The 14,966-nt window shown below is 40.9% G+C and overlaps 1 protein-coding gene across 4 annotated transcripts in view; it reads left to right on the plus strand.

Moving 5' to 3' along the window:
* The window catches only part of dym (dymeclin), a 64,101-nt gene extending 54,719 nt beyond the window's left edge, over positions 1–9,382 (plus strand). For all 4 annotated transcript variants that reach the window (XM_082541555.1, XM_082541557.1, XM_082541554.1 and 1 more), the window contains one exon: positions 8,193–9,382. In XM_082541555.1, coding sequence (XP_082397681.1) covers positions 8,193–8,342 — 150 coding nt within the window. In that variant the 3' untranslated portion in view covers positions 8,343–9,382. The remainder of the gene's footprint in view (positions 1–8,192) is intronic.
* The last annotated feature ends 5,584 nt before the right edge of the window (positions 9,383–14,966 follow it).

Genomic DNA, 14,966 nt, shown 5'->3' on the forward strand with positions numbered 1-14,966 from the left:
GTGTGTGTGTGTCATCTCCTGCATTTGTGTATGTCTGCTGATGACCATCTGACTAAATGGCAGTCTACGTTTTTGTGCAAAAGTGTTTTTGAGTCTCACGCTGACTCCACATCAGAGTGCTTTCCAGCTCCACAGGGTGATGTGAAGTGAAAAGTATATCTGGGCAATGTGTCTTCCGGGAAAAGTCCCTACCATTTGATGGCACCATCTCTCAAACAAACAGCTGTCTCTCCACCTCTCGCCTCCCGTCATCCTATGAGCTCATTCAGCTTCCCCCCAATGTAAAAATCTATAGGTTAGATTAATGTTGTGTGGAATCGTCGATACGTCGGCAATTACTCCGATGAAGCAGTATCGGTGTCTCAATCAGTTGTGGCTCCACGGAGAGCGCCGACATGAATGAAATGTTCGGGAAAAGCGATTGTTCCTCGCTCTTTCTAAAAAAAAAAAAAAATTTTGTGGAGTTTTTTGTTTTTTTGTTTTTTTTTTTGGTGGAGGTTTTTTTTTTTTGTGGAGTTTTTCTTGCCCTCGGGTCATGTGAACATTGCATGTAAATGAGTGCATCAATTTTTAAATCTTAAAGTTGCACCCATATCTACACTAACAACCAAAATCAGAACATTTTGTTAACACTTGCTGAAAGCTGAAAGCACCACTGTGGTGTTGCAGTGCAGCTGGGGAAGGATATCTATAAAACTTCATTCCCAAACTGTATTCTATGGTTCTTCTTGCACACTGATAAAATCATCAGTAAGGTGACATTATTTTCAGATATCGTCTTTTTTTGTGGTTATTTATTTTTCAGCTCAGTTATGCAGTCGCAGTGAGAATTCAGCCATTTATGTTGACAGGAGGCGAGTTAACAAGCATAAAACAGAGGCTTAGGTGGAGATGATACTTCCTATGTCTGTGGGTCTGCTAGTGTCCGCTTGGATCCCACCAAAATCAATTTTATCATCAGATGGTTTGCACGCGGTGAGTGCAGACGAATGTATCAGCTAGCCATGCACCCAGACAGCTGTCTTCAAGCAGACCTCCAAGAAGTGTTTGGCATAACAGGACTGACTACTACCCCATCGGGTCTCCAGCTGTCCTCCACTGAAATAACTGATGCTTAAGACACAATTTACTGTTATTGCATGCAAATGTTTGGACATTTTTAGTTGCAAAATGATCTTTAAAATTACGTTTTTAGATTATTTTTTTTTAAATAAAAAAAAAATATCCACATTTAGTGTTAATCTGTATCAGCCTGTACGTATCGCCAATATAATAACTTCAAAATTGGTTGGTTGGGAACTGCAGACACTTGTCAGGTAAACCACTGACATAAAGATAGTATGGACACTAGTTAATCTATTGAAATAGAAACATATAAGTGAGGATGCAGATTTTTAACGGGGCAAAATGTAGACATGCAAATTAGGCGCTAACTGAAAGAAAGGATTGAAGGTGGTAAGTACCCCTTGGATGACCCTCAACACTCAGCTGCCTGCCTCTCATTCTTTGTGTGTGTGTTGTTTCAGGGTGTGTGAGGCTGAGTGGTGCTTATAGGCAGTGCCTGCGGAATGTGTTGTTTAGCCTCTCCTGCTGAAATCTGCCTCTTTGAGCAGCGATAGCCTACAGACTCTCTGGCTTCTCAGGAAGAGACGGAGGGGGAGGGGGGTTACCAGCTGTTAGTCAGTCAGTACCTGGGGCTTAAGAGGCCTGATGGCAGCCATTACTACTTTCCCACACACTGACAACACAGTTTCTATACATTTCTATGTAGAAATCCTCTTTCAGATGTGTGCAGTAAATTCAGAAAGCCCATGCCTAACTTGTGTAATACAGTCCGCCTTCAGAGCTCAAACTTAGGGCAATCGGGACTTTGCAAAGCGTTAATAGTATTAAGCAGTTTTCACAAATGCATTGCAGCCCTGAACTTTTGTAGTGCTCACCGAATGAAGCGCAGTGTGATAAACATCCACCGCTCTCTAGGTCGGAGATTGGCTGCTCTTTTAGTCTGCGAGCTCTCTGGTACAGATATTTTTCCAGTGCATTCACTGCTAGTGAGTCGCCGTCATGCGTCCCGGCTTCTTCTCACCCTGTCCAGGAGGCTCCTTCGCTTAAAGCCTGCAAAGTATTTCCAGTAATGCACGCATGTCTGAGGTGGATTGGATAGCTGTGGAAAATCTACTGACCCAGTTTCACCGAAAATGTCCGAAATTCATGTATGAAAACAGCTCAACACTGTCGAAAGAAAGGTCACCCTGACGATTTCTTAAATATACCAGTTCTCTCCTGTCAGATCTCAATACTTGAACATGATTTGAGCAAATGTAGAAAAAAAATCATCAAGATCTGTAGGTTGAGCTATTGTTTATTTATTGATTGATTATTGATTCTGGCTTTTTGCCATATTTGATCATCTGTAATAACTGTCTTATACAGTTTGAGCATTTAGAGTAAGACTTAGGAGTAGGGGTGGGTTTTTATAATCGATTTATCGATTAAAATCGATTCTGGCTTGGGTAACGTAAAATCGATTCATTAAAATCCTGAATCGATTTTTTAATATTAATTTATTTTGCCCGAAATGCCAGAATCTCTGGTGAAACCTCACAAAATTTCAACAACCACCAAACAGCTAAGACAGTAAATGAGAGCAGGTACACGGCTTCTGCACAAAGACGTAAACACACAGCGCGGATCAGAATCAGTGAGATGTCGCCTTTCTCAGCTGACGGTCGGGGCTGAAAGCCGACAGCTCGCTGATTCTGATCCGCGGGTCCGCGCTGTGTGTTTACGCCCTTTTTGCGCTGATCATATGGCTGTTAGTTTTATCTCTCTCCAAACAATATTGACCGAACCAGCAGCAAAAGAAGATCCAAACTACGCTTCACATAAACATCGTCATGAATTCCCTCTGACTTTTGCTGACTTTTCAGTATAAAAATCACACTTCATGCACAGCTCTCTCTCTCTCTCTCTCTCTTTTCTGCATTATTCGCTTGCTTGTTACGCACAAGTCTACCGTTGTTTACAGCGCTGTCGGCCGACGTTTTTTTTCCCCTTTTACTTACTTCCGAAAAGTAAACCTAATTTCTGCCGTTCAATATTGAACAAATTTAAACTTTTTAAAATTAAGCAAAATGCAAAACGCTTAGCCGTGTCTCTAATAAAACCGCTGTAACTTCAGAGGTAATGTTCATGTGTTGATTAATGGTTTTCTTTCATTTTTGATGTACTGCAGATTATTTTTATAAAATCCCAGGCCAGGAAAAATCACCTTCATGTTTTTCTGTGTTTTATCTTCAGCTACTTTGACACAAAGGCCTCTGCTGTGATGCTCACACCTTTGATAAAGTCTTGCGTGTGTCAGCTTCCTTTTAATAGATACAAAAATATGTAAATGTACTGATCTGAATTATAATATTTCTGACTGTCAAAATTTCCCAGATTCAAATCGAATCGAATCGAATTAAATCGAATCGTGGATCGAATCGATTCGGGACCTTGTGAATCGGAATTGAATCGATTCTAGAAATCAGTGACGATACCCAGCCCTACTTAGGAGTCTATCTGGTGTCACCTCGGATATCTTTCCCTGTCAAGAAAATTATGATGTTGCCAAAAAGAAAAATTTAATCAGCAGAAGGATATTTACTACATCAGTTTACCCTTCATTTTATCTGAAACATACAAAAGAATCATATCCTTTTAGTTTATTTTCAGCTGTCACTATGGGACATTGCCCATAAATATTACTAGCTAAAGCTTTCAGACAGTTGTGGTGATCGCAGTATATTAATATTTTTCTGTGAGAAAGTCACAGAGGCATAAAGTGATGTGAGATTGAAATAAGTACTTTGACTTTTAACTCAAACGTACTATTTGAGACAAACGAGAGTTAAATTTCACCACTGATCGTTTTTTAAAAATGTATATAAAGTTTATATCATAATAAAATATTGATATAATGTAACCTGTTTATATTTGGACGATCAAAATGCAAGCTAGTCTCATGAGCTATGTTAGCAAACTAGTGTGCTTGCTAAAGTTAACATTACTAAAGGTGTTCTTCCAGATACATCACACACCCATGAAACGAACTAAACTTTCCCAAAGGACGGCTCTAAAAAGCAGAATGTGAATATAAAACCCACGACTTTTGTCAAGGATTTGTAAAGCGTTTCGAAACCTGACTTTTCAGTGTTTGTGCGTGTACCTGCATGTAAATGTGTGTGTTTGTGTGTATCAAGTTCTTATTTGCTCCCTCGCCGCATTCTTCTGTGTCTGGCCGCCGAGCGCTGTCAGCGAAAGCACAGTGGAGGAAAGGGAACACAGCGTCCTAAGTAAAGATATGAGGCCAGCCAGCCAGTCTGTGTTCAGGGGCGAGGGCCTGACCCGCCAGGACCCATAACTAACTGATATGAGCCCGGGCCAAGTGGGCCCCAGCCAGCAGTCAGACTGAGAACAAAACAGAGAAGGGGAGGGGAGGGGAAGTCAGCAGAGAGACAGAGGAGATATGTACTGGGACAGTATGAACAGAATAAGGGACAGAGATAATATTAGTTACTGGATGTGGCAGTCTGGAGATGCTCTGATTTTATTTTTATGTTATTTTTTCCCCAGAATTCACTCAAGCCTGAAAGCAACATTTTTGCTGTGAGGCACTTGCCATTGCCTTGCAATATGCAAGGCAATTACCCTGGTGGGGCTCTCGAACATAGATGTAAGAAGAAGAAGGCGGCCGTTGGGATTCTGGGTCATTTTTCCCTCTTCTGGCTTTGTGAAATTTAGGGAAATTGGTCATGTGAGCGTGCGGGACTTTAAGTTCCCACGGTGTCGAAATTAAACTATAGGAGTGTAAGGATGCTTTTTATAGATGCCTGCATGCTAAAAACTGTAATTCTAGCCTATTGCTAGGTGGTTACTAGGCAAGATGGGATGTCATGTCTGATATGATATAGATAAGTGCTTTCAGGGGCCTAAGACGTACCTGTGTGCCAAGTTTTGTTGCTCAACTCCTGATTGCGTAGGAGGAGTTGGCAGCCGAAGAAACAAACAAACACACAGGTGGAGATTTGTGTGTTATAGTAAGACATATTTAGGGCTTTGTTTGTGCCAGATTCATGTCGAGTTATTGCGATTGTCCACCAGAGATATCACTGTAAAACAGCAACTTCTCCTCTGTAAGTGTTTATTATTGAGCTTGGGACAAACTCTAATCTAAGCTAGATGGCTAACTATAATTTTAGATTTAAAGTACAAGCACGAGTCTGGTATTGATCCTCGCATCCATATCAAGAAACACAGATTGGATGCCGAGCTATTCCTATAATTACAGAGGAATTCCTTTGCATCAGTGGCACCCATTTTTGAAGTAGTGATAATGTTAGCGTGTCAATACTAAAAGCACGCCAGAGATTTGTAAAGATCTAATTATAATATGATTGGTGATGTTTCTGCGTTTCCCATGAATAATAATTTAGATTCTTTCAATGAGGCCATGAAAATGATAAATTATGGGTTTAATACTGAAGTGAAGCCACTCATATCTGTATTTATACAGATATAAAGCATGCAAATCCGTATAGTAATGCTAGAGTAAATACCATTTGTGTGCTTGTGCTTTAGCTCTGAGTTTCTTTACCTTTTTCTTTAAACTGTGACTGCTGTGTTCAGGGCTCATGATGGAGAACTACTTATATTCAGAGTGTTTAAGCAAGCGTTTACCAAAGTAGCCTCAGTGTCTTATGTGTGTCTGGTTTCTATGAAAAAAGGCGCTTATGCCGTATTTTGCTCATATAGAGGATTCGTTTTAGAGGTGTTAACATTGATTGCGCATGTACACATAATGCTTTACGAGTAAGAATAGGTTAATGCTGATGCTGTAACATGTGTTGTTTCAAACCTATGTTGACATAGCTGTGTCTGCTGGTTTATGCTTTGATTAACCTAATTGCCTAATAGCACAACTGGTTGTGCTTCATATGTTTTCATATATCACGGTGGTTGCTGCAGGGTATTAATCTGCTCGGCTGCCGTCTGTTCATGCTTGTAAACACGACACTGCTGAAGAAAACTATTTTCAATCAAAATGAAAAATTAAAGGCTGTATTTCTTCCTCTAAGCTTACAAGTAAAGGCCTGAATGTGTGGAGCAACTGTCACCAACAAGGTCATGTGAACGCCGGATGAGTCGTTATGCTACGAGGGAGTCACCTACACACCCATGCCACTCAGATAATACAGTTCCTGCATTGTGTCTGGCCATCAACAATGGGAGTGGTGTGTGTGTGTACAGTTTAGCCTCAGTAACCTGGCATATGGCCTGTGACCCCACAGCCCCTCGGTCTGTGTCATTGTGATACCGATAGTGAGGCCTTGAATGGAGCCAATCAGGATTGAAAAGACTGGACTCAGACCATCAAATAAAGGCTCACAGCATCTGTCTTTCACCACAGACTGATTACTGGCCGCGTGTGTGCACATACATGCATGTGCAGACAGGAGGATATAATGAGGTACCATTATGTATTATTGATGTGCTTCCCCGGCTGCCTACCTGCTGTCAGGTGGGCTGGCTCATGCATGCTTTGGTCTGGTCTGGTCTGGTCTGGTCTGGTTGGTGGGCTTCCAGAAGGTTTGGAAAAAGCTGGTGTTCAAGATGATAACTGATTACACAAAACATTCAATTTGTCAGATATCGATCTGTTAATTTGTGACTTTTAAATTCTTAAAATTCGTTTTCATTGAAAGGTTGAAAGGTTCAGTTTTACTTTTTATTATGGTGAGAGGTTAAAAAGGGCACCAATTAAAAATGGTAAATGGCCTGCATTTATATAGCGCTTTACTCAGTCCCTAAGGACCCCAAAGCGCTTTACACTACATTCAGTCATTCACCCATTCACACACACATTCACACACTGGCAATGGCAAGCTACGTTGTAGCCACAGCTGCCCTGGGGTGCACTGATGATATGATATAAAAATAGATGATATGAAACTAAACAGAGCTGCAATTGAATTTTATTTTTGTGCTATTTCTAAAGACAGCATGTCAGCCCAAAGTGGAGAAGTTCCCCCAAGTGTAGATAATGTTTCCTCTTTATAGGAAAAATAAAAAGAAGACTTTTCCTGACCAAACCAGGAACGCTTGCAAAACTTCTTCCCACTTCACAAACTGCTGCGAAGTGTCAAGGTTTCAAAGAGGTCTTCCTCATATTTCACGGTACTAACAGTGATTTGAGTAGCACAGCTTTTCTGCTTCATGTGAAAGTAATTCATTCATTCAACAGCCAGCTCCAAAAAAAAGGACTTTATTTCAGTGAGCTGTGTTTGGCAATCCACAGAAGAAAAAAAACAACAAATACCACGTTATTGTAGCGCAGCTCTAATACGCTGCTTCAGGTCTTGTTTTTTTTAAAGCATAAACTGCATATAAAAGATAGATGTAGCCACCGTGACCCCACCTGTTGGTTTATGAAGCAATTCAGCTCAGCGTCTTCGGTTTTTTTGGAGACAAAAGTGACCATATTTGGACAAGAGTGAGATCAATTAGCAAGCTACATTCACCAACACAGTTAACTTTTAATTAGTGCTAATAATAGAGCTAGCTATTTCCAAAAACATTTATTTCTTACCAGGCTCTGAACATGTTTACTTACTGGGAATTTATAGGGATAATGTTGCGCCATGTGGTTTAAGAGGTAGAGCAGGTCATCTGCTAATTGGAATTTTGGTGACCTGGCTTCTCCAGTCTGCATGTCAAAGAAGCCTTTTACAAGATACTGAAGTCTGAGTTGCTCCCAATGCATTCTTCAGATTGTGAATGTTAGATTAGATGTAGAAACAAGTATTTGCATGAATGCATGGGTGAATGTGACAAACTATAAACTACATACATGTATTATAAAGCATCTGAATGCTGCAATAGAGTATAAAGGCACTATATAAGAACCCCCCTCATGAAAAACAGAGCAGCTGAAAGTAGCTTTTAACATGAGAATGTAAAGTGAGCGTCCACTGACCACTGGAGGAACTGCAGTTTCAGCGTCGAGTTCATACTGCGTAAAAACTACCGATCTGATAAGTTAAAATATCTTCTTTGAAAAGACTCTGTGCGGAAACATTTCTGCATCAGCATTTTCTTTTTTATGACTTGCTCATCCTACTTTTCTCTCGCCCGGTGTTTTCTGTGAATAGAAATTCCCAGAGCTCAAGTTCAAGTATGTGGAGGAGGACCAGCCAGAGGACTTCTTCATCCCCTACGTGTGGTCGCTGGTCTTCAACTCTGGAGTCGGCCTCCACTGGAGCCCACACGGGATCGAGCTGTTCAGCATGGACTCCGGCTGAAGGACACGTTGCAGCAGATTGCGCGTCTCCATCTCCGTTCAGTACAGAAAAAGGAACTGACGGCACGTGGGTGTGGGTGTGGGTGTGTGTGTGTGTGTGTGTGTGTGTTCTGGGTAGGTGTGTATGCATTACCCTTTATAGTATGTTCACGCTGCTTTGAAAGTGCCTCAACCTTGTAGAGGATGGTGTTTCTTTTTCATGCAGCACAACCTCGTTCTCCCAATAGGTCACTTAAAACATGCAGACACGTGTTACACTGCTCTGATGAACATCCATTTACTTCTGCACTGAATACTAAAAACCTGCTGTGACTCAACACCTGCCACTCATCTTCAAATGTCCTATTATTGTTGATTTTACACGCGATTATCTCATAAACTGTTTTTCTTTTCTTTTGGCGTACATTGTTCTCAGTGTACAACAGCTTTTGACACATTTGCGCTTTTGAATTGAAGAAATGAAGAGAGAGAAAACTCTGTTGTCATCATCAGTATGCAGGAGTTACAGTGTTGCCGGCTGTTTAATATCCCTCCCCACCCCCCACGTTCAAGTACAGCTTAATTAAATTTCAGTCCCCGGATGATATAAGCACTCTGCATCACTCTTTAATTCGTCTGATTTCGTTGTTGCTTGCAGCTCATTTATTCCATACCCTGTTTTTGTCATTAGCATTTTTTTCCTGATGCTAACCCAAGGCAAATACTTAAACCGGGGACGGCCATTAAACCTCCTGTCCTGTTGTGCATAATTACCGTTGTCTCCTTAACCGGTTACATTATTTCATGTTTAAGTAGGGACTTATTGTTATTTATTTTCATGTATATTGTTTTTATATATATTCACCATCCCAAAATGTAAAGTGCAGTAGTGCTGAAATGACTACTATTACCGAAAGAGAAAAGCAATGGTACTATACTTTGATTATTCCCAGACGGGAAAACTGGCTTTATATATAAATGCATATAATATGATGACAGCTGTCCTTTTTGTGGCAATGTTTACCTTGAAAATAGAAGTTTAAATAAAAATATGAAATCAAACCAGCCTGAGTGTCACGCTGTTATTTAGCAGTGAAATACTGCAGCATTCATGTGACGTTTATCACGTTTGTCTTAATTGTTTTAAGGCTATGCAACTTTGGACTGAAAGCCTTGTTTATGACTCTGTCAGCCTGACAAATGTAAAGTGTTTATCGACCACAAGCTGAGCAGCCTGTCTTGATTTTTATCGAGTGGATTGAAATGTCCTCCGGCCTTGCCCAGTTGCACAATGCTTTATGGCTCAGTTGCATTGGGATAAAAATATGACAGCAACCATCCAAACAATCCTGGTTTGACTTGGGCTGATTCCAATCGCTCTCAGACAGATTAGCGAAGGTTTGCAAATAATTGATGAACGTTGATGACACATTAGCCAATCAGTCTGCAATCAAACAATCTGAGTCGGTCTGCATCAGTAAGTGTGCAACGGGGAGCTTCGCTTAATTGGTTGGCCTCTGGTTGTATTCAGCGAATTGTCATATCATCACAAACAGAACGCGTGCGATTGCCGGCTTCACCCTATTCCGATCGAACACTGCTCTCATAACACCTGCGAAACCACTATAATGGTATTTCTGCACTTCAGTGTTAAATTAAAATTACTTTTTCAGAACACACACATCTTCAGTGACTGACTCGGGGCGGGTGGGACAAATCCCCCCCCCCCCCCCCCAAAAAAAAACAGATGAATAGGAGAAAATGTCAGACTGAAGATGGAAACGAAGTCTGAGGAGGTGTAATTTCTTTTGATATCAGAGTGACCTTTTAAGCATTGTAGAAAGAAGGATTAGAAAAAGATGTGTGAAGCCTGTGTGCGCAAGATTTAGATTTCTTTTTCTAAGACCTCTTAGATTTCTCTTGATACCCAGTGGCTGGCCTTTTCTCTCAGTTATATTGACCTAAGTTATTAAAATATTTACCAAGGTTGCTGCTTCATACCTTCAATGATAAATATATATCTGTGTGTGTGTGTGTGTTTAGCCTTGGATTTCATTGCTGCTTGCCCGGCACATTTCAGCCACAGTCTTCTCTTGCATCTTTGCGGCACAAAAGAAAGATCATCCTGAAGACTGGACTGTTACGCTATGAGCAGACTTTACCGTGTGTCTTATTTTCGCCTGTTTTTATCATCGCTGCTAAAGCAGCAGAAACAGAGGCGGAAAACCACGTCGGGAGTCAGGCGAGGGGGGGTGCAAAAGTTTACGGCACAATGGCACCCACTGTGTCGCTGGAGCTCCCACTTCCCAAGAGAATTTCATGCCTTTCGTCTCTATTGTATTGGTTTTCATGCCTGAAATTCTCTTGTTCTCAGGGACAATATAATGGATGCAATTCGATGTAAAGAATGGCTCATTTTCAGGACGGGTTCATTGGTAGGTTACAATGAAACTGCACGCTCAAGGAGACTGAAGCCCTCTCCCTCTGCACTGACTCTCACCTGCCTCCAGCTCTATTATCTCTGTGCCAGATGGTTGAGCGGAGGTTTTTTTACAAAGTGACATGGCTCCCCTTGTTCCTTTATGGCGCAGGGGTCACCTTACCCTCGGATCCCATTTCAGGTGACAGCAGGAAGATGGATGGAGCCAGGGATTTGGGGATGTATAGTTTTGTTGTTGTTGTTGTTTGTGTGTGTGCATCTTTTTTTTTTCTCCCCAGATGTTGGTACTTTTCCTCAAGGTCTAGGTGAGATCGTGTTGACTACCCAGTGGAGTGTGCTTCTAGAACCATCGGTTATCACCAAACCACAGTTTACACCAGTGAGATACATTGTCACAATAACGTCGCTGGCTCACTCTTCGCTCTCGTTGACACGTAAAAATAAACCACCAAAGCTTGGTTGGAATTAAAGCATTGCATCTGTGGGCCGGCCCATAAGTGGAAAATATCAGTGAGATATAAAGATGAGACAGGCGTATTATCATGATCTTGATGTCTGCATCAGTTAACCTCGTTTTTGTGAGCACGGAAGGTTTGGAGGAAGTCAACAAGCCCTAACCAGCTGGCCTTGAGAAACTTCTCTTAGTTTTTTTCCTTTAATCATACCTTACACTGAAAGTGTTTTCTGTTTTTCATCTTATAAATGACATGGCTTAATTTGTACAAGTCACCAGTCATCAGTCTATTTATGCAAAGTCATAAAGTAAGTAACGCTGTTCCCAAGACACTTTCCAGACAGTGTTGCGTGGTGTATCAAAATCTCATGGTGCTTTTTATGTGTCGATAAGTCATAATACAGCTTTGATGAGATCCTAACATCACCAGCGGAAATGCAACCCCAAACTGTGATATAGTACCTCCACTGTGTTTTACAGATGGCTGCAGACGCATACTTCTCTCGAGACAACCTTAATACATACTGATGACGACATGACCCAAAAATTTCAAACTCTGATTCATCACTTCATCAGACCTGTTGGCACTGATTTTCAGTCCAGTTCTTGTGTAGTTTGGGCTACCTCAGCCTTTTCTACCTTTTCCCCCCCTTCCTTAAGAATGGCTCCTTGACTGGCAGCCTCCTACTGAGACCACTTCTGATGAGACTTTAGCAAATATTAGATGGCTCAACTGACGGGGCAGATCCATCTCTCAGTCCTGTGTCAGATCCCTTGAATAGGACATGAAATTTTAATCTTGCTGTATTTCTTTTTTTTTGACCTAAGTTATTAAAATATTTACCAAGGTTGCTGCTTCATACCTTCAATGATAAATATATATCTGTGTGTGTGTGTGTGTGTTTAGCCTTGGATTTCATTGCTGCTTGCCCGGCACATTTCAGCCACAGTCTCCTCTTGCATCTTTGCGGCACACTGTTGCTCTCTTCTCATTAGTGTGCCAGTCTGCATTCAGCCAACTCACAGCATCATACACATCAAGCAACGTGCAGTTGGGATTCTGCATGGGAACATTTTCATTGGTTGAAAGCCCCTTTCTATTGTAGGTAAATACCTCTGCAAGCAGGCACAAATGCGGTGCTATGAATTAAGCATAAGTGGGCGATACCATGTAGCTTCTGTGAAAGACTCATCCCCCACAAACAGTTCGTCCATAAACATCACGCAATTACTTCAAGGGACAAAAAACACTGACTGGCATCAGTATCACAATTGAGCCAGGGCACTCTTCCATGTAGGACAGTTAAATGCATGGAGATCATCAAAATAGTTTCATGCCAGTGGCCTTTAAAGAGAACTAGGTCACTGAGGCCTCCAGCTTTAACATGACAAAGATGTAATCCCTTAACCCAAACCAGACTAAAGAAATCTGAAAGTATATGCTCTCTGTGAGAGGTTTATCAAACAACACCTTACAAATTAGTTCATCTCATACTGAAAAGACCAAAGCCCGTTGGACAAGAGAAAATGCTTCCTAAATGAAAACGTGAATCTTATATAACATCTATAATAACTCTTTGAGATTCAGTGCACTTTGCACGTGTAATTGGGTGTAAAATAACATTGTTGCATCTCAATGTGTCAGGCTCACTTTGATCCAACTTAAAAGTCTGGATTGATTAAAAGTTATTGATATTGAATTGAGGGGTTTCTTTGTGTTGACTGACCACTGGCTGCAGGGCACGAGCTACATACTGAGCAACTTTCAGCTAAAGATGAAGTTCTGAACTTTCACGCCAGTCCTCAGGTTTTACCCAACATTAACTTAACAGACTGATATAACAATGCATCAAGGTGAATTAGTGCTGTGCGATACTGCACACCACCAATTTTGGTATTTATCCCATACCAAGTAAATACAGGGCCAGAATTACCAATACCAATACCGATACCAATACTTTTAACCTATAAAGTTAGCTTATGTAGGGGAGAGCAGCGTCTCATGATTTTTGAGATTTTCAAACTGAATTTTTTTGTGGATCAAGAATTAAAAATGTGCCTGTACCTAAAGCTCTTTGTCAACTTCTGTTGTTTAAATGTGCTACAGGCTATAAATCTACTAGACCTGGCAGGTGACACAAAAAGATTAAGTTTTTTCATTTCCAAAAGGATAAGAATTTATTTAACACTATTCAGTGGGTTACATACTGAATTTTGAGGATAGAAAATATTGATCCTATTGTGCTAGTATCGATCCGATACCGATACCAGCGCTGGTATCGATATTAGCAATATTTGGATTGCTCTAGAAGTAATACTTTTAATCATTTTAGCCAAAACTGAAGATCACAACCTTTATGAAGGTAAAATTTATCGGCAGGCTGTTGCATTAGACTGTTTGACATTTTTACCGCAGGAGAGTAACTCACTCATTGAACATTCAGTTGGCTAAAAGGAGTCTGGGGCAGGTTGGTAGGTCTGTAGCTAACATTAGCATTCTGGGATAAAATGTGGGTCATACCGCATGTCTGAGGACAAGACTGAAGCTTTCTCTCATTCATTATAGAGCAAACCCCACTGGACATGCTGATAATGGTACATTTTTTCTCAACACACGATGAATAAGTTTTTTCCCTCCTTTTTTTATGCTTTTTCACAGCATGATTTTTTTTTTTTTTTTTTTTTAAAGAGGCTGCGTCATTTACCAGTGTGGGTGTTTTCAATCCTTCCTGTTGTGACATCGGATGTGCAAGTTGTGAATTTTTTAAGTTTTCTCTTATCTATTTAATTAAAGTTGCCTTATTTCTATCATTCTTATCTCACCAGCGACTGGCTGCCTGCCTGCATGCAGTCTTCACCCTATTCTTAACATTCTCATTCACACATAATAAGCCTGTTTAATTGCATATGTGTGACCCCCACTCGTCTGAAACCAGTCACTGTGTCAATAAATTATAGTGAAGGCTAGGGCTGCTGTCTAGAATATTAATCATCCCTCTTGCTGTGTAATGCTGTTTTAGCCGACTGCACGCCCTCATTTGAATCACCTCTGCAGGGTCACTTGATTGAGCTTAACGAGGCTGTTAAAGCAACAGCTCAGCAGCTTTTAGAAATACATTTATTCACTTTTTGTTGAGACTTAGATGAGCAAGACTGCTGTATATATGCCTTATGAATACATAAGGCTAAAGCTAGAAGCTAGCTCAGCACAAAGACTGTGAAGGGGGGGCATGAAACTAACCCTGCTGTAGCCTTAGGATGTGAGAACATTAGCACCACACTCCAGTTGTCAACCAGAAAGCACTTCCAGCTCCATTTTTGCTCTTGGACTCTGCTGGAGTAGCTTTTGCCCAGTTCAGAATAATAATTCATTTTATACTGGATGCTGGTACAGCCCCCTGGGTCATCTACGTTCTGAAATGAGCAGTTTTAATTCCTTTCTCTTTAAGCCAGCTTTCTCCTGATTGGCTGCCCCCTGCAAACAAAGGGTTTGAACACCAGGTGGATGGGACTGCTGCGCTAAAAGCTAGAGCTGTAATGATGAGATAAAATATCAGGGATATGACCTCATTTTTTAAAACTTTGCCATGCACCATTTGAACAGTGTGACAGAAAGTCAGAATGGAGAAGAAATGTGTTTTCAGTGTCTTTGAACGTGGCATTGTTGTTGGTGCCAGACAGGCTGGTCTGAGTATTTCAGAAACTGATGATCTACTGGGAATTTCATTGGAAATTTCAAGAGAAAATAACAA

The sequence above is a fragment of the Aulonocara stuartgranti genome (assembly GCF_965226115.1).
Source record: "Aulonocara stuartgranti genome assembly, chromosome: 7".
In the NCBI taxonomy this organism is placed as follows: Eukaryota; Metazoa; Chordata; class Actinopteri; order Cichliformes; family Cichlidae; genus Aulonocara; species Aulonocara stuartgranti.